This window comes from Strix aluco, chromosome 5, assembly GCF_031877795.1.
Source record: "Strix aluco isolate bStrAlu1 chromosome 5, bStrAlu1.hap1, whole genome shotgun sequence".
Lineage (NCBI taxonomy): Eukaryota > Metazoa > Chordata > Aves > Strigiformes > Strigidae > Strix > Strix aluco.
The window spans coordinates 48,732,214-48,749,923 of NC_133935.1; the positions used below are offsets into that span (position 1 = coordinate 48,732,214).

General features: G+C 40.6%; 1 protein-coding gene across 4 annotated transcripts in view; it reads right to left on the minus strand.

Moving 5' to 3' along the window:
• Positions 1 to 9,735, minus strand: part of RAB3IP (RAB3A interacting protein) — a 34,326-nt gene extending 24,591 nt beyond the window's left edge. For 2 of the 4 annotated variants that reach the window (XM_074827250.1, XM_074827248.1), the window contains exons 1-3: positions 9,659 to 9,735; positions 1,057 to 1,332; positions 603 to 855 (exon numbers count right to left, since the gene is read on the minus strand). In XM_074827250.1, coding sequence (XP_074683351.1) covers positions 603 to 855; positions 1,057 to 1,307 — 504 coding nt within the window. In that variant the 5' untranslated portion in view covers positions 1,308 to 1,332; positions 9,659 to 9,735. Of the gene's footprint in view, positions 1 to 602; positions 856 to 1,056; positions 1,333 to 9,481; positions 9,561 to 9,658 lie in introns of those variants that run through there. The other 2 variants (XM_074827249.1, XM_074827251.1) reach the window with 2 other exon arrangements.
• Between the last annotated feature and the right edge of the window lie 7,975 nt (positions 9,736 to 17,710).

The window sequence follows — 17,710 nt, forward strand, 5'->3', positions numbered from 1 at the left end:
ACAAGACAAAGCGCTTTACAAATATAAATGAATTGAGCCACAGTGTCTTCAAAGGTATCCATATTTAATTTGAAGTGTGGTGTAACAGTACTCTACAAGAACACCAGTGACATCTTCATTGCTTCTTTCCTCTGCGGGCATTCCCCTATGAAACATCACAAGTAGCCCTGTTCTAAAGCATTTGTATATTCCATGACACATGCTACACTTTTATACTCCAGGAGAAAGGAGAGGTATATAATCAGCATCTATAAATACTTACACAGTAACAACAGAATGACAGAAAATTACTCCTATTCTCAAATGTCATAATGAAGGAATTGTCTACATTTCAAAGAAAAAGCGTGTTTAACAAGATCCTGCATCAAAAGCTTTCCATGGTTAAGTAGCAGCAGCACTAGAAAAAAACATTATCAAGCAATAATTCTAAGATGTTAGCACTGCACACATTCAGAAAACTTTACATAAAATAATTACATTCTAATAATTCTATAAGAAATGAGTAGACTCAGACTGCACCTTCTGGCCCATCTATCATTCTGCAATATTATAACCACTTTGAAGAAAGAAAAAGTGGGAGGAGACAAGACAATGAGCCTTACCCTCTGAGCTTTTGCAAGTTCTTCTTTCAATCGTTCATAGCCCTTTTCTCTTACTTCCAGTACAGATGGGCTCCGTAAGTGAGATAAACTGTCTGTACTCAACCCAAAAATATCTTCATTTCCTTCAGCAACATCTGCTACTGTAGCACCCTGCAAAAACTCTCTCTCTACGTTATTGCTCTCCTTTCTGTGATTGAATGACCCACCCTGGGGTCCAGAGGTAGAACAAAGTACTGCGTCGGTAACATTGATGCTGTAAAGAGAGTGATACATGTTTTATTTATATAATCCACTAAGAAGAAATATTTTAGAAATGGCAGTAGTGGTGTTGAATGTACCATTATGGACACAATTTAATATTACAACATTGTAAGTAATATTAAAAACATTTCTTTAGTAAAGCAAACATATGCAACAAATATCAGCAATTGAAATAAAGAGACACAGAACTTACCTGACACCTGATACTTCTCCACAATTCAGTTGTCTGGGAGACGAATAAACAGGTTGTGTGGGAAGGTCAGAAACATTTAATGCATTGGGTTGGATTGGTGTGGAGGACACAACAGAAGGATGTGGTCGGTAGATAACACTGGGTGAGGTAGTTTGTTCCTGAGTTCCTGGCTCATTTACTCCGAGAAGATCTGGCGTAGTAGGCGAAGCGAGGTTCACTTCATGAAAGCCTTCCAAGGGGTCACTGGCCATAATAAAAGCCTCATCATATGAAACCCTGAATTAAAGAATCGTATTATCAGAATGCAAATGAGAAATATGTAATTATATCTGACAGCTATTTGAATTTAAAAACCACGCAGACAAATATGTTCAGAATAGAATTCTTTCTGATATAATGAAAACTGTGGACTAATCTTGCAAAACTATGAACTTCAACCACCAAAAATGTTTTTACCACACATTGGATTGTTGAGTCCAGAAGATCTAATAGCAGATTCCGCATCTAAATGGGATGATGAAATCAAGAACACACTCTATATCATAAAACGAAGTCATCTTTACTATAGCCTAGAACTGTTTTGTATCAAAACACAAATATATTACATTCATGATAGAGGGGGAGACCTGGGAACCAGTAAGAAAAGAAAATTTAAAACCTAAAGCTTCCACTTTTAATCTCAATGAATCAAATAATCTAGAAACAGAAATCAGTGAACCTTTAAATAAATTACAGTCCATAGGGGTTTTGGTTAAATTACACATCTGATCTTCTAACAGTTCACTGAAATGAGAGAACTAGTCAATAAGACTTCTCATGAAGTACGATGTGTATTTAATGCATCACATGATTAAATGATTACAACAATTGTGAATAAGCATCATACCAAAAATATATTACAGGTAAAGGGGTACTATGATTTGGCAATTTAACTGACAGTATATTTTATTTTTTTTTAATTCCATATGGTTTTTGTAAGATCAACAGAAAACAAGTACAACACAAATTCTAGAAGACCCAACAGAAAGCTATTCTCCAGCAGCTTATCAAAGATCAGAAAAATCTTTGCATGATTCAAAACTATAAATTGGAAGTAGTATGGAGACATTTGTGAAGGAATTACTTAGCAGTGATTATTCACTGCAAAAAACATTTTCCATGTTATATAAATAAAGAAGAGAGAAAATGAAGGCTTCACAAAGATACTTAACATGCAAAAAAAGAACTGTAGCACCTAAATGAAATACTACATTGCATTTTACAGAGAAATCTGCTTGGCTCTTACAAGTGAAAAGATGAAGCAGAGAGAAGATCTAGAAAAATTATGGTCATAACCATGACGAGATGATGCCATCTACTTACATGTATGTCCAGTTCATTAGCTACTTCATAAAACACATGGAAAATACCAAGAATGGAATCCCCAAATCAGCATATGCAGTAACATTTTAGTCACATCAATACATTTTGGTCATCTTAAAGAACTGTGTTTAAAACTGGTTTACATCTCAAGTATTGTACTGAGGGTGTGTATACATCCATGTTAAACAAGTTGCTTTACCACATCATCAGGCACATGTGGAAGAAACTAATTTGTTCAGACAGCAAGAATATATTACTACTTTGTCTCTGTTAATTGCTCCCACAAAAAAATCAACCACCTCTAAAAAGCTGCCCAGACTTAAGGGACAAAAAAGACCTTACATGAATAAAAAGGTACTTTTTTGGGGGGTTGGGTTTTTTTCTGTTTTATGCAGAAATTTGTTTTATTTTGAACTACCAACAGCAGTCGCACAAACATGATTTACAAACACTGTCACAGTTTTGTGCTTTGGGGCTTCTCTACCATACCACAGAGATGAACAGCTTATTTTTGAGTTTAAGTTCAAAAAATATTCTTGTTTGCTTTCCCTATAGTTCTTCTTAACTATCGTAAGTATTCTAATTACATGCTCTACATGATGACAAAGGCTGTTGAGACAACAAATTAAAATGGAGGGGCTGCCAGCGCTACAAGACGTTTCTTCAAGGTTAAAATCAAAAATGTTTTCAGCTGTACAGTGCAACTATTACATATTGCTGGTTTACATTTCATAAGCTAAAGTCTGCAATCTTGAAAAAAATTGCAGAAACAGTCCTTTAAAGTTCATCGGCCCAGTTAAAAAATATCCATTCAACAGTCTCAAAGTCAGGCTCACATCTACACAAACACATTCACTCTCATTGTTCCCACCACTCTCCTCTTTCTCAATCACCAAAGTAAGCCATACCCAACACTACTATATCGGCAACGCTGCCAAGATGTCTCTTCACATTCCCGATTCTCTGGATCCCAGTCTTCACAATTAACAGAAGATGCAGACTTCTGAACAGGGATGTAGAAAGGCTGCCTGGACACCTTGCGTTTTCTATGCCTACAGCACCTAGGAAAGTGCACCAAAAACCACCCAACAGAAGCAAGAATTGAGAACACATCTGAGAGCAAAACGGGAACAACTCTTCTGTCATGTCTTCCCTTCTGTTGACTAGTTTCCATTTCAAGTTTGAAAGAGACATTCCTAGTTCCACTGAAAACTCACAATCTGACTTGATGTTCAATAGTGTTACCATAGTATTTTGCATCACCAGCACCACTGGTTGTTTTCAGCTGCATACCTCACTGGGCTGAAATTTTCCAAGAAAGTTTTTTTTTCCCAAAATTGATTTTTAAAAAACATTATTTAGCCATTTCCAAGAAAAAAAGGGCTCAGGAAAATATTATTTGTCAGTTTTTAATGTATTTTACTATTTCTGTACAAATCTTAGGGCAACCTGTTTGGAGCAAATACTTTTAAGTCCATCACATAAGCAACAGGCTCAAAGATGTGCCGTTCCATATCTTTATGATAATTTACACAAATTCAGCTATGTTACAAAGTACAGAAAGTCACAGTGGCTTACACAGAGAAAAAAGGATTAGAAGTCTGCTTATTATTTTCCAAATGTTCAAATGCATTTCTAGCTCCCCCTCTGGACCATCACATCAATCTATAAGCAAAATAGTATGTTCATTTAAAAAAAAAAATCTATCCCACCTACCTGCTCCTACTCCTACGAGAAATGTTCCACTTAACTCCTGTCCTATGCTCTTCCACCTAACCTGCCTATACCCTGCAGTGTTTTTAATAGTCCAGAAAGAAATACCCCAAAAAGATTATGGAATTTTATTTACAAGACTATCACTCTGCTTATACATTAAATATCAACCTCAGCCTAAACAGGAGAGATTTATGAGTAAATAAATCCATGCATAACTTCTCAGTTATCAAAAAAACAAGCTCCTTCTTATACAGTAAGTAAAAAAGTTATACAAGTTATTCCTGGAAGAGCTGAAAATAAAGTCCCTCAGCTAAACTTTCCCATAGCCTGTCAAATGGGCACTCGTAAGCATACCATCTGTGTAAAACACTTTCCATTCACAACTTTTTTCTTTCCTAGCATTACTTCTCACTTCGCAGTGAGCAGGCAGAAGCTGAATACACCCCCCATACAAGACAAAGAAGCCCATATTAAATATCTCAGTTTCAAGACTCACTAACATCATTAGGTTGTTACCAAGGCATCAGTTGAACACACATTATGCATTAATGAAACCAAACGTACATGCAAGAAGCTAGGCAGTCCTAAAAATAAAAGCTCTCTTTTGGGAAAGAAGTCTTCAAAGTAACAGTAAACAAAAGGAGGGGGAAAAAGCACATTCAGTTTCAGTGTCATTAAAAATTACAGGCTTGGTTAAGGCTTGGGGGGGGGGGGGTCGGGGGTTCATATTATTGACTAAGGCAGCAAGCCTTGCTGTCAAAGAACATGAAGCGCATGGTAAGCAGTGAGCTTTACTGGGAGTCAAGCTGACTGTGTGTAAAAAACAGTGTTGACACAGCACTCTTCAGTAGTAATTCTGCTACTGTGAACAAAAGCTGATACTCTGACATTTCAGGGCAGCACACTTATTAAACAAATAATGAATCTTCTCAATACTTTTTCTATCACAGTAATATATGGTAAAAGCTTGGAATAGCATTAGTGCCTACCAAATATGTGATTATTTTTGTCTTAGTTGATAGTACGCAATTTGGATGACATAGAAAATTCAAGTACTGTAATAAATCAGAATGAAACAACAAAACAAATCAATTTCCTTACACTTTCATCTGGAAATAATGCAAATTCGGTGGAAGCTGTCAAAGTCTTGCAGCTTTTTATTACCATTCCACTGCCACACTTGCACAGCTGACTACTCACGTAACTTCATGACAAAATGATGCTCAAATCTTGTTTTATCTACTATTTAACAAAAACGTACTACGAAGAAATCAGTTTAACAACGGTCAGTTTAACACATTTCTATAGCTTCTAACAGGAATCTGTGATCTGTGAACATTTTCAACAGCAGCCAAATCAAAATGCTTAATCTAATTTTCCTGTTATTACTCTAAGAGGGGTTCAGCTACTCGTCTGAACCAAAGCAGTCAATAACTAAATACTAAAAAGCTCCCCTGAAAAGCAATTATTTATTATGGCTTGTTTTCCTTTGAAAAAAAATGTGTTGTTGAAAACCACCTACTGTAAACTCTGGAGTTTGTCTTTCACAGATTGCTTTTAAATACAAGACAGGTTGAAGATGACAACTTTGAACAATCTTCTAATTGTTATAGCCCATTTAAAAGCAACCCCAGCACCAAACATTTCACACAACAAAAATCTCATTTTTAGCTTTATTAGTAAAGATTGCACCATCACAAAGGAACAGTTACCTGCTCAAGTGAAAAAAAGAAAATCACGTAAGGAAAAAGAAGTTACTGCTTCCAAACATTTTGATGAAAAGTAAATTCTATTTAGCATTTACCTAAAAAGGTGCCTATTGGCTACAGTGTTTTAATCTTCACACAGCAGGCCTTTCAAAATGCAATAAAGTCTCAAGGACTTCATTTATTAGACTCCAACATCTGCTTCAGTTAATTTGGGAGGGGATAGGAAAGGGGATTTTTTGTAGCAGTTCCTCAAAAGGACTGGCATTAGCCCACCAGTGAGCCTGCATTCTTCTCAGTGGGTTTAAAAAAAAAAGTTTTGAAATATTTGGCATTATGCAGTCTGGAATGTAATATGTTTTAAGCTCTAAAGAACTCCGTAGGGAATTAGAGTAGTGAACTAATAAATACCTTTTAAAGCAGCAGCACAGTTAAGTACTGCTACTACATACATATCAGATGCAAGCAGGCAGTTTAAAAAGTTAAACTGCTGTAAAGCATATACGGACATTAATTTCAAGTTTAAAATCAATTACATCTATCCAGTGTGAGATATTCACCAGATGTTGGCACAGGACAAAAAAGTCTGGTGGGTTTTTCTTTTTCTAAACTGTTTTATATTTAAACTTAGCCACAGAATTCAAGCAACTTTAAACACTTATTGATACCAGTTCACTGCACAAACAATTCAAGATTTGGTATAGGAATTCCCTTATGGTTTGCAAAAAACAATTCCCACCTTTACAGTTTTGCCATTATGATAGAAATTTCTACTTCAGGAGCCTAAATACACAACAAATCTTTTTGGAGCCAGTGATACAAGAGAAAAGCATTGAACTACTCCAGTCTTTACATATTCCACTTTTATTTGTGAGTGACCTTACTGTACACGCTTACCAACAGATGGTAAACTAGGCAAGATGGTAAACACAAGGAAAATTCTAAGTTAGGCAAGTCTACAGAATTTAAGAGCTAGCAAAACCCTGCTTGGTTCAACATGAGAATATTTTTCTATTGCATTCCCACTAGTGTTGTCATATAATGCTGTGATGTGGGTTTTTTCTATTCTTTACTCTCATGTTAGGCATTAAAAACTATTTCACACTGTTTTAAAAGAATCATGATATCAAGATTTTATAAAGTTAAAATAATTTGTTTTGCTGAACCGATGATTAAAAAAAATCTCTTTTGAAAACTTTATTATAGGGATATCTTCAACTAGAAAAATACAGGTGCAGACAGCAAGTGTGTCTCATACAGAAACAAGCAGCACACAAGGTTCAACGACCTATATTTATGAAGTGCTTGTGAAACCTATAAATAAACATGGTTTAGAGTCTGGTAGATACTACACCTCTTACTAGAGAGAAAAATCAGTGCTTTGCAAGGTAGGATACTGCGAACTTTTATTGTAAACATTCAAAGAATGCTGTTTAGTTCACAAAGACTCTCTAAACCAAGTTAATTTAACTGCAAATATGATTCTCTGCAGACGCTATTCCTTTTAAGACAGAGCATTGTTCTGCCTTATCTTGGAAAAAACTTCACAATCCCATCTCAGGTTTACACCTGATCACAGTGACTGTGACTGCAGTGTCACTCTTGCCAAAACTTGGACCTAAAAGACTCTTATTTTCAGTTAACACTAAAAATATTCAATTAGCAAACTTACGTAAAAATGACCAAAATTTTCATGGTATGTAAAGCTTCCTAAACGTATCTGCAAATGCATTTAAAGAAACACTTCATTTCTGAAAAAATGGTTTGCATATTATCAAGCCTAATTAAAGTGTCTAATACAAGTTTTAGTCAAATTACAGTAAGACAAGATTTTAAATGCCATATTAAAAAGGGTCTTAAAAATAAAAATCCAAAGTACACATTTCTTTTCTGGGAAAATCCATAAACATAAGTGGAACAGCAACAGACCAGTTCATTTGGCATTTTACATGAATTTTAAATCAAGTCAATAAAAGCTATGAAGATAGCTGCAGTCTATAATCAAAAAGGCTTATTGTGACCATTTTCCTACAGAAAAGAATTCCCCTTTTAAATATAGTGTAACAAGACAGATATTTCAGTCGCAGCTGTGAGGTGCACTCCCATTTGTTATTTATTAAAAGCATAATGAGAATGGTAAATTATTTATCCTTCTTTGCTCACTAGGTAACATTAACCAAGCACAGCAGATGAATGACTGCCAAGACACAAATACAGAAGGCCTGACTTTAACCCTTCCCAGAATTCATTAAACAGATCTATAATAAAGACAACAATAAAAATATTAAAGCAACAAGACCTCAGGTTTTGCCCTATATTTTACTGAGGAATACAAATATTAGAACAGATGGTAGCTGCCAATACATGCTTCTAGACTGAATAACCTTACATCTGCTTCCAAAGAGAAGCTGATAATTTCACAGTTATGGCAAGTCTGTGGAAGATTAATTATTGTAGCCATCTAGATCACTGGTTTTGAGACTTCCTAAGAACACGCTTACAAATGAACACAGCGAACAAATCAAGCAACATAAAGCTTAGTACACCACCCGCAAACAAAACAGACAACACTCTCAAACCGATGAAGCCACTGTTGCTTTTTGTCAGCAAGACGAGTGTTGAGGGTATCATTAAGGCTCTGGCCACTCGGTGTTTTGTTTCCAGAGCCCTGCGACTCTCAGGAACTAGTGGAGCATCAGCACTTAGGCAGCACAAATTTCTGCATAGCTCATCGCTTACAATCAACTTGTAACCAGAATTTCCTTTCTGAGCCTTACTCTCTAACGTAACTGCATTACGAAATTAAGGTTAACTGAAATCCCTGCTACTTAACTCCTAGAGCTTACAGGACTACCTATCGGCGACCAGGTCTTAACCTCAATGTTGCTCGAAGACCTTAAAGCAGCCAGAAACGCTACAGGCTAGCGCAGCTCCCCAGTCCCACAAACCACAACACCCCTCCGGCATCCAACCGCGCTGCTCCTGGCACCGCCGGCCCGGGCCCGGGCGGAGGGGGGCGAAGCCTGTGAACCCACCAAGGGCCCGGCTCGGCACTCCCCTCCCCTTCCCCGCCGCCTCTCTCGGCGTTCTCCCCTACTGCCCCACCGGCCGAGAGGTTCGTGAGCGGAGGAGAAGACTTCAGCCTCTTCTCGCAACCCCCCCCTCCTCATCTCAGTCCCTCCCGCTCGGACGCCGTTCCCCACCGGCCCAAAGACGCCTCGGAAGGGCCGCCGCCGCCGCGCAGGCAGCCCTGAGGGCAGGACGGCTGCTCCCAGCCGCCGGCTCCGGGCGTGCGACGGCTCTTTGTCCACCGCCGGTGGCTCTCCCGGGGCAGGTGCGCCCGACACTTTCCGGGGTGATGCCCGAGAACTACTTCTGCCCAGTTTTGCCTTCGACGGCGGCTGCGTTTGGGGCCGAGCGCATCCCTGCCGCCGGCTGCCCCCTCCGCACCCCCGCAAACCCCCGACGGAGCCAGGGTCGCCAGCGGCGCCTTCCCGCCGCAAACAGCCACAGCGGCGTGGCCCGGGCCGCCACCTGCCTCCGCGCTTTTCGGGGGGGAACCCGACCCGCCCCCCCAACGCCGGTCCCCGCAGTCGGGACGGCCACAGCTGGGGAAACCCGCCCGCGCCCGGTCACCGCACCTCGGCAAGGGGTAGCCCTCCTAGGCGGCGCCGGCTCCGCCCGCCCGGGCACGGGCTCCCGGGAGCGTGGCGCCAGGCAGGTGCGGCGGCGCTAACGAAGAGCCACGGCCCTCCAGGCCGCTTCCGCCCCAGCCCCCGCCAGCGGAACCGGGGCCGCGCAGCCCCGCCACCACGTACCTGCCGAGCCCAGGGAGAGCGGCCGCCGCCGCACCGCGTCCCCTCAGCCAACCCGGGGGGGCGGGGCGCGGGGTTGCCGCCGCGCATGCGCCCCGCGGGGGAGGGCGGGCGGGGGCAGGTGTGCGCGGCCCCCCCGCCGCCCCCTAGCGGGGGTGGGGGAACCGCCCCCGGGTGCCGGCCCCGGGCGGAGGCGGGAGAGCCCCGGCCGCCCGCCCACCACCGCCCGGCAGCCGCCCCGGGGCCGGGACAGGCCGTGCGCCTCCGGAGGCCGCGTCCCACCCCAGGAGCCGAGGTGCAGGGCCGGCTAGAGCGGCCTCCCGTCGGTGGCGGTGCCTGGGCCTCACTGCCTGCCCTCACCCGCCCGTGGCCCAAAATACTTCTGAGGGACAGTCTCAGGGAGGCTTTTCCTTCACACGCCTCAGTCAGCCGTGCTGTCAACAGGCAGCCGGGGTTTCAGGGGCCAGAAGGTCTGGCATGAGGAGGCCTGAGGCTGAGGGGAAGTGGACATGTTGCACAGCCGGGATGGGAGGGTCAGGGGTGGCCTCCTTCCCTCTGCTACAAGCGGTGCCAGGGCGGCCCATGGCAAACGCAGACCACAAAATGCTGTTAGGTCGTTTCCTTAGGGCCTGGATGAAAAGATACTGGAGACTCACTGCTGACACTGCGCAGGGCATGAGTGCTGTTAGGCACCGCATTTCACAAGAAGGGAGGCTGCGAACAGTCTGCAAACGCTTGTGGCTTCGGGAGAGATCCGCCGACATTTTCTGTGCCTCCACTCATCACCTGGAAGAGAGGATTAAAACTTTGCTTCTGTTCAAGGGCTGGGGAGGACTGGGCTATTAAAGTCTGTCTTGTTACCGTGAAAAACACAAGGAAGTTAGTAATTCTGTATTTAATGGTGTACAGTAACAGGCACAGGATTACATAATTAAAAATGAGAAAATTAAACATATGCCAGGTCATTATCCAGTGATTTTCATTCACAGGGCATGCACTGCTCCAAATCAGGTTCTGAGCCTGCCTAATGTAGGTAATAATTAAAGACTGAACTGTAATTTATATGCACAAGACTTGTGAAGTAAGGCCACATATAGAGCTAAAACAGGGTTTACCTGCTAAAAAGATTTGTTTTTCCAGCTCTACTAGTTTGATAAACAGATACTACTACCACCTCTCAACTTGGCTTGCCTAGTCCTTAAGCCATCATTCCTGCCACCCTGACACAAGCACAGTACTTGGAGTAATTTTCCATCAGTTAACATGCAGCCTTCACTTTTTTCCTTTTGAAATCCTCATCTGCACTATTTTGTGTTTCCTATGTCTTTAAAAACAGTAGGCAAAATGTTGGAAAGCTGCTATAAACAAGACTCTATTTTACCACTGGTCCGATTACAGTGCCAAAAAAAATACGCTTCAAGTGACAGCAGTATTGGCTGGACAATGTACCTTGTTACTAGTGCAGTTGAACTGAACCGTGTGCCGCATTGGTGAGGAACTTTAGCAGAAAACTAATGTAAACGAGATCTTGCCCCATTCATCACTTAAGGAATCTAGGCCACATTCCAGTCAATAATTGAAACGTTAATTATCTTGACAGCTTTCCACTGAATGTGAAAGAATCCTGTCTGTCCAGTCTTGCAGGACACAGCCACAATCAAATAATGTTCTCTGTGGCACATTCACAGTAACGTCCACCAAGCCAGAAGTTCATTGAGGGCAAAATTATATAACAAAGAGAATGTCAAAAGACAAATATATCAATGCTATTCATCATAAAGTAAATAAATAGTAATATCTTCTAAATTCCTTTTCAGTATGTAAATCTACACTGACTGCAAGGGGTCTCAGGCAGCAAGAATGGCTACAGAAAGTCATTGTCTACAGCTTTTCTGGAAGCCTTCTGAAAACCAAGAAACCAAGCAGTGCAAAAAGTGGAATATTCAAATAATAATATAATTTGAAATTTGTTGAGAAAAGTCTCATAGAGCAGAGATAATCAGTTTGAAGAGCTCCAACCTTTAAAATTATTTCATTTGCTAATATTGACATGCAATAGAACCCAGGCAGTACTATCAGAATATAGGTTTGCCAGATTAGAAGATGCATCAGAAAGTTCATTAAAAACATGATTGCAAGAGAGACGTGACAAGCAGAATCAGAAGTTGAAAACAATGTATTAAGACATAGTAAACTGACAAGAGTCTATAATTAGGATCTGTAATCCTATAGTTCTTAATCCTGTACAATGACTGTACTCAGCATGACAATCTGCTCTTTTAACCAGATTAGACATCTTGCATTTCAAGAAATAAAAGCAATATAGTTCCAAAGACGTTTGACTGTGCTAAAATTAATCACCAACAGATTTATTTTGTCAAAGTACTCTTGTATTTTGCTGTATGTAATACTTTAAAAAGTCAGGCAGCAACAAACCACAGAAAATATAACTTAGATGGATAAAATTAAAAGTTGAAACAATTTGTATCAAATCCAGACACATAAATAAGAGAATTAAGCATTATTTTTTTTTTTTAAATCTCATTTAAAAGAGGACCTCCATCCCTTGGCTCCTTCCTGAGCTGCACATCAGTGTCAGAGCAGGGCTGCTCCCCCAGGCATCATGAGCCAAGGGTAACCCCACCAATGTGGGCCCAGTCAAGAGCAGGGCTAGGATAGTAGTAGCAACAGGCTTTGTCATACGCCTAGTGACCATCACACAAGATGAGATCACGTCCAGGATCCATCCAGCAAGTTTTGTCATGAAGAACAAGAGACAGAACTAGAGACCTATATACAGACCTACACCATAACATAGGTCTGAACCTCATCCAAGGAGGGAGCAACCAAGACAAACTCACCCAAGACAAAACCCAGGCCTGGACCTGAGCTTAAATGGAGCCCTGGAGTTCCTGCCCGCTTTGGGAAGTAGGAGCCCCAGATGAGGCTGATCAGGGCAATTAAGATCTTTTAGTGCCCTTAGGTTGCTGGCACTCCGGAAAAACAGAAGTCCTTTCAGAAACAAAACCGTGCATCGATATTGTTCTAAATGAGCAAAGTCACTGTTGCCAGTGGAAAGTGATATACAGTTGGCAGCTCTGGTGGAATAACATATGCCATGGGTGCCGCCTCTGATTAAATAGATGTAATCTGACAGGACCATTCAACAAAACTGCACAATGTACAAAATCTGGAGAACGGACTTTGCTGAAACTGCATTGTTTCTAATGAACGCTACTATTTGCTGGTCCTATCAAATCTATTCATTTGGCTTGTTAAATCAGTTCATCTGTTCCTTTTAAACTCCTCAATGTGGTTAAATGCCCCAAATCAGAAATTCCTTTTCTCCAGCTAGATAGATACCTGGATAGGTATCTTGACACAGACTTGGCCACAGCTATCTATGTACTAACAACTGACGGTTTCAGTTGCATAGCTTCTCTCCAGTCATACTGGTGCAAAACGTGGTAAACATCATTGCGAACAGTTCCCACACTGCAGAGTCCCCCTGAACTGCATCTCTGTCTGTCCAGGTCTTCTGTTGCATTTGAACCATCCGTCTGAGAGACTGTGTCTTCAAATGTGGCTGTTTCCTTTGCTAACAGTTACAATGCACTGGACCTAAGAAATCTGTTTCAGGAAGGAAAGAGCACAAGAGAAAAGGTGTTTTGCAGAAGGTGTTTTGCAGAAGGTAACCCCAGACTATGGAAGGCTTCTCTGTTGAAGGCAAGAATGGCTGCAGAACTTTAAAGAAACCAGGTGCATAATTTATCTTTGATCTGAATTTAATTAAACTTTCTCATCTATACACACAAACACAAATGCCAGCTAATCAAATTTTTCCTCCTACAGGTTGGGAGGAATAAAAGAATGAGATGGTTGTTCTCTTTATAGAAGATGTTCAAGTGTGTGGTAGGGGAGGATGTCTCAACAATTTCATGGATAAATAAAGCAGATAAACTTTGAATTCTTATTTTCTACTTGCCTGTGGTACTTTCTACTTGTTTCTTTTATTGGTTTTTTAATATTGAATAAACTGTAATTATTGCTTCCCTTTCAATTAAGATGTTATAAAACAATAAACTCAAGCAAACCAAAGGATGAACCTATTAATTAATGTCACACATGCATTGCAACCCCATAGCACAGTGAAAAGAAACAAAGAATGATCCACTATGTACAAAAAAGGTACATAGACTATAAATCTTATCTATTCTAGAGATTTTTTTCTGCTTTCTACTAGCTCAGCTGAACCAGTGCTAGCAGTTTTGGGAACCATAGTATAGACAAGAATTCCCCAGTCAGGCATAATTCTTCAACGTTTAGCTAAGCATTTTTAAAGCAAATCTAATTGATACATTGGCATAAATAAGCATCCGTCTTACGGGAGTCCTAAAACTACAGCTCTTATCTTTTTGCTGCTTTCCCTGATTCAACTGACATTAAAAACAGAGAGGTCTGTGTTTTTCTTCAAATCTACCCTCCAAAAACCCCCAAAATAATAGCAAATAAGATTGATGTTAACTGCTCCTGAAGCTCTTTCTCAAAACTTCCAGTGGTGGAAGACAGCACAACCTCTGTGAGCAGTGCATTCCCGTGCCAAACTAACCTTGGAGTTAGAAATATTTTCCAAGGTCTAACCTAATCTCCTTTGCTGCAGTGTAGGACAAGAGGTAATGAGTTTATCTCAGTGGATGCAGGAAGCAACAATCTTCAGGGCATTTGATGGCATCATCGATCTGCTCCATTTTCTCAAAGAATAAACACATTTTAATCTTTCTTCGTAGGTGATGGTTTTTAGACCTGCAATTGTTTTTATTATTCTCTCTGGGCTTCTTCATGTGGGTCCTCATCTTTGTAGAACAGTGCTCAAGTCTGGGCACAGCACTCCAGCTGAGGTCTGAACAGCACTGGCTTTAACATATATGACACCTACTTATACATTCCAGCAAGGATCCCTTGCTTTTTATCTTATGACTGCAAAATGTTGCTTAACCAGTCTTTCTCCAACTTGCGTGTGACTTGTGAATTTTCTTCTACATCCCTTGATTCTTGCTGAATTCTAATCTTGTTCTGAAAAAAATGTTTGTGGCCCTTCATATCTTGCAAATTTGGTAAGTGCACTCCTCGTTCCATCAGCCAAGTCATTAATTAAAGTATTGCATGTTATCAGAACCAGAATAATCCTCTGAGATGAGATGCATTACTTTAACGATCAGCCATCCAAACCCATATCAGTCTTGTATTGTCTTTGCAGTAGTTTATGCTAGACAGTGAGTCCCTCCCTTTTTTATGAGATGTCATAGGAGGGAATTTCAAAAGCCTTACCAAGCTTTATCTATATGTTTTGCTGATTAAGGATACCAATTAAACTCAGACACTAGAGTGAAAAGAGTAGGCGTACTTTACTAGTGATAACCAAGTAATGTAACAGCGTAATACAGAGAACATGCAGTAAGAAGAAGCAGAATAGTGCACTTAAAGCAACAAACAGAGTAATGCATCAAATCATTGCTACATGAGAGAGAGAGAGAATAGTAATTAAGAGAAATACATCACCACTTGCATATATTATCATCATCATCCAGATCTGCAGTCGCTGGGGAGCCCCGGTTACAGCGAGGATTTGGAGAGCCTGTCCCGACAAGTGGGAAATCCTACGCGGTGCGTCCATCCGTAGGTGAGGCATCCAAAGTCGCTGTGAACGGGCCCAGCCTTATATACCAGAGATCGACAAGCCAGAATAGCTGGCATCTTTGTTTTGAGCGGAAAGTTTCTGGTTTCATTCTCCTGTTGGATTCCACCCAAAGCTTGGCCAGGGCTCGGGGGGGAGACCAAGGGAGTTTCTAACAAGGCCAAATACTTAGGTTCTCAGCCTTGAAGAAGGCTGCGAAAGGAAAGTCGGATACATTCTCTCCTCACTGCTGATTATATTTTGTCTTTCACTAGTGAGTTTACATATTTTACTAATGACTACTTGCTAAGTTAACAGCTTCAGCTTGGGGCCTGTTGTTCAGGCTGCAGTATTTCAATACTTTAGCACTTTTTACACCAGCATAAGTGGGTTGTTATAACTTAGTACAATACCTACTAGCACAATGGTTATCAGTTATAAAATATACAGGATTCATCTATAGGTCAGCTCAGGCTTGGGCCTGTTGTCCAAGCCTTAGCACTTCACTATATCACATATATTATTTCCTATTTGTCTTGTAATGACTCAAATGATCTGCTCAAATCACACAACAAATCTGTTGCAGCATCAAAACCTCAAACTACTTCATAGTCCTCTCTTCTCTTAGACTTGTCAACACACTAAATCAGTGTCACAAATAAGAGCTTAAAATGAGGTCTAAAAAGTGAATGCTCATTACAGCCCTGTATTCCCTAATTAAAAGTCAAGGTTTGAATACCAAAAAATATAAATTTGAGGAATAAATTCCTTTTATACACAGCATATATCTATACACAACCTGCAGAACTCATTGACACAATATAACAAGAATGTCAAATTCTTTACCAAATTAAAAAAAACCCAAACAACCTTTATACAACTACACAGAACACAACCTAATTAGGGAAGATACAGATGAGTAAAGAATATAAATTCTCTATTAACTATTAAATGACAACTATTAAATGACAAGGATTAAAAAGAGATTCCATCTTCGAGCACAGTAGTTTACAATTGTCCACTTTGACCGTAAGACAGATTCTGCAAACAAGCTGCCCAACTAGGCAGATTCTTCTGTTGCATATAAAATAAATAATGCTACTAGGTTTTTGTAATTTACATTTATAAATGTAACTTAATACTAAGTGGAAGAAACAAAAAAACTGAAATGGCCTTACCAACTTATGTAAGGACTGACATGTGGTTTCATTTATCTTTAGAAGCAAGCCAGGGACGGATCCAGAGTGTGATTAAAAATAGTACAACATGTTCATCCCTAGTCGGAAGACAGCAGAGATGCCAAACCTGAACTCAGAAATCAGAAAATAAAAATACAAAACACATTTTCACCTAAAAATTAACCCCCTGAAAGCCAAATAAACTTTGCAGCCCTAACAAACCTATAGTTAAACCTCAAGAATTATTTTACCTGATGGGATTCCCAAAATAGCTCCACCAAATACTCCGAATAATAACAGTGAAACGCATAGGGTGAGGATTCTGAAATCCTGTGGTTTATTCACAATTCTGATTTGGACCTGGGTACCCTCCCTCTGCCTTAATTTATCCATCTCTAAACTGAAATTCATGAGACTTCTTCCTCCTTCCTCATAACGTGGTTACGTGAGAAAGTTTAAGTAATGAATTTTTCAAAGGTCTTCATTCTTTCAGACCAAAGTTGCTATAAAAAGGGAAGATGTGGCTTTAATGGGCTGATTTTTTTTTATTTTTGCTCACTGACACAGAGATTCAAAACCAGACATCAACCAAGGCTGCCAGTTGTTGCTACATTCTGCTCTGTGAGTTGAAGCTGGTTTTATGGAACACTTTTTGCAGGTACCAACCATTTCCCTACGTGATAGAAATACTGTTTTATTGATCTTCTGTCCAGCATTAACCAGCTGGTACAGACATCACTCCACTGGGCATAGGAATGCCTCCCAGTTTACAGTGGCCTTGTCTCTTCTCCTTGTCTCTTCTTGTCTCCTGTCTTCTCCAGCTTGGCACACTTATGGTGACAATGCTCTACAAGTTCAGCACAGCAGAGAGGCATTTCTGAAAAGTAATCTGAATCCTTTACTCAGTTGCATAGATGGTAAAAAATGCTGAAATAGTATTGAAACCAGAGCAGTTCCAGTTCCGCAAAAGAGAGGGATTACTCGGTTACACCTCCCAAAGTGACATTTAAAGTGCCGGGCCCCCCAGGAGTCTTGTCTCCACTAGCATTTACATCTGCATTACCTTGATTGGGAATGTGACCACACACACTGTGAGAGGAAAAGTTTCCTGTCACCTCACTAAAATAGTCAAAGCATGGATTTACCCAGAGGAGTATGAAGGACAAATTCCCCATCTAGCACCATTCGATGCCCATGCCTGTT